Source organism: Oxyura jamaicensis, unplaced genomic scaffold (assembly GCF_011077185.1).
Source record: "Oxyura jamaicensis isolate SHBP4307 breed ruddy duck unplaced genomic scaffold, BPBGC_Ojam_1.0 oxyUn_random_OJ73013, whole genome shotgun sequence".
NCBI classification, from domain to species: domain Eukaryota; kingdom Metazoa; phylum Chordata; class Aves; order Anseriformes; family Anatidae; genus Oxyura; species Oxyura jamaicensis.
In genome coordinates this window covers 1267-1890 of record NW_023311379.1, presented here as the reverse complement: position 1 = coordinate 1890, position 624 = coordinate 1267, and the positions used below count along the sequence as shown (strand labels likewise).

Here is a 624-nt window from a genome sequence, read left to right as displayed (position 1 = left end):
GGCATCCCCCATGGAGTTAGGGACTGGTGGGAAATCCTCTGTATCATCAACACCCCTGCCTGTGCCAGAGTGCTGTGGAGGCAGGCTGGGGAGGATGGGCTTCAGGAACTTGAACTCGCTGTTGCCCGACCCCGTGGTGAGGTTGATCTCGTAGCAGTAGGCGTGGGGCAGGGTTCCGGCAGCAGCCCCATCAGCCAGACTGCTCTGCAAGTTGCCCGTACCATACAGCATGTGCCCTCCTTTCAGCTCCTTTCTCTTGCACACCTTGCAAGCAACAAAGGCTGTGGCAGATGCGAGGAAGAGGAGGGAGACAAAGACCAGTGAAATGATTAAATAGATTGTCAGGGAGCTGTCTTCATCCTGCACAGCCACCTCCTGCTGTGGCAGGTGTTCCTGTGAGAGGCCATTGAGGAGGAGCACGCTCACTGCTGCAGTGGCCGACAGTGGTGGCCGCCCATTGTCACGCACCAGCACCTCGAGCTTCTGCTTCATGGCATCCCTCTCTGTCACTGGCCTCCTCAGCCGCACCTCCCCATTTTGGGTACCCACAGCAAACAGACCAGGGTCTGTGGCCCTCAGCAGGTGGAAGGAAAGCCAGGAGTTCTGACCAGAGTCGGCATCAAC

At 58.2% G+C, this 624-nt stretch overlaps 1 protein-coding gene across 1 annotated transcript in view; it reads right to left on the bottom strand.

Moving 5' to 3' along the window:
* Positions 1-3: 3 nt before the first annotated feature.
* LOC118160043 (protocadherin beta-4-like) overlaps positions 4-624 on the bottom strand; it is a gene marked incomplete at its 3' end in the record, with an annotated part of 1881 nt that continues 1260 nt past the window's right edge. The window contains 1 exon segment of the mRNA XM_035314576.1: positions 4-624. This exon segment is cut by the window's right edge and continues 1260 nt beyond it. Coding sequence (XP_035170467.1) covers positions 4-624 — 621 coding nt within the window.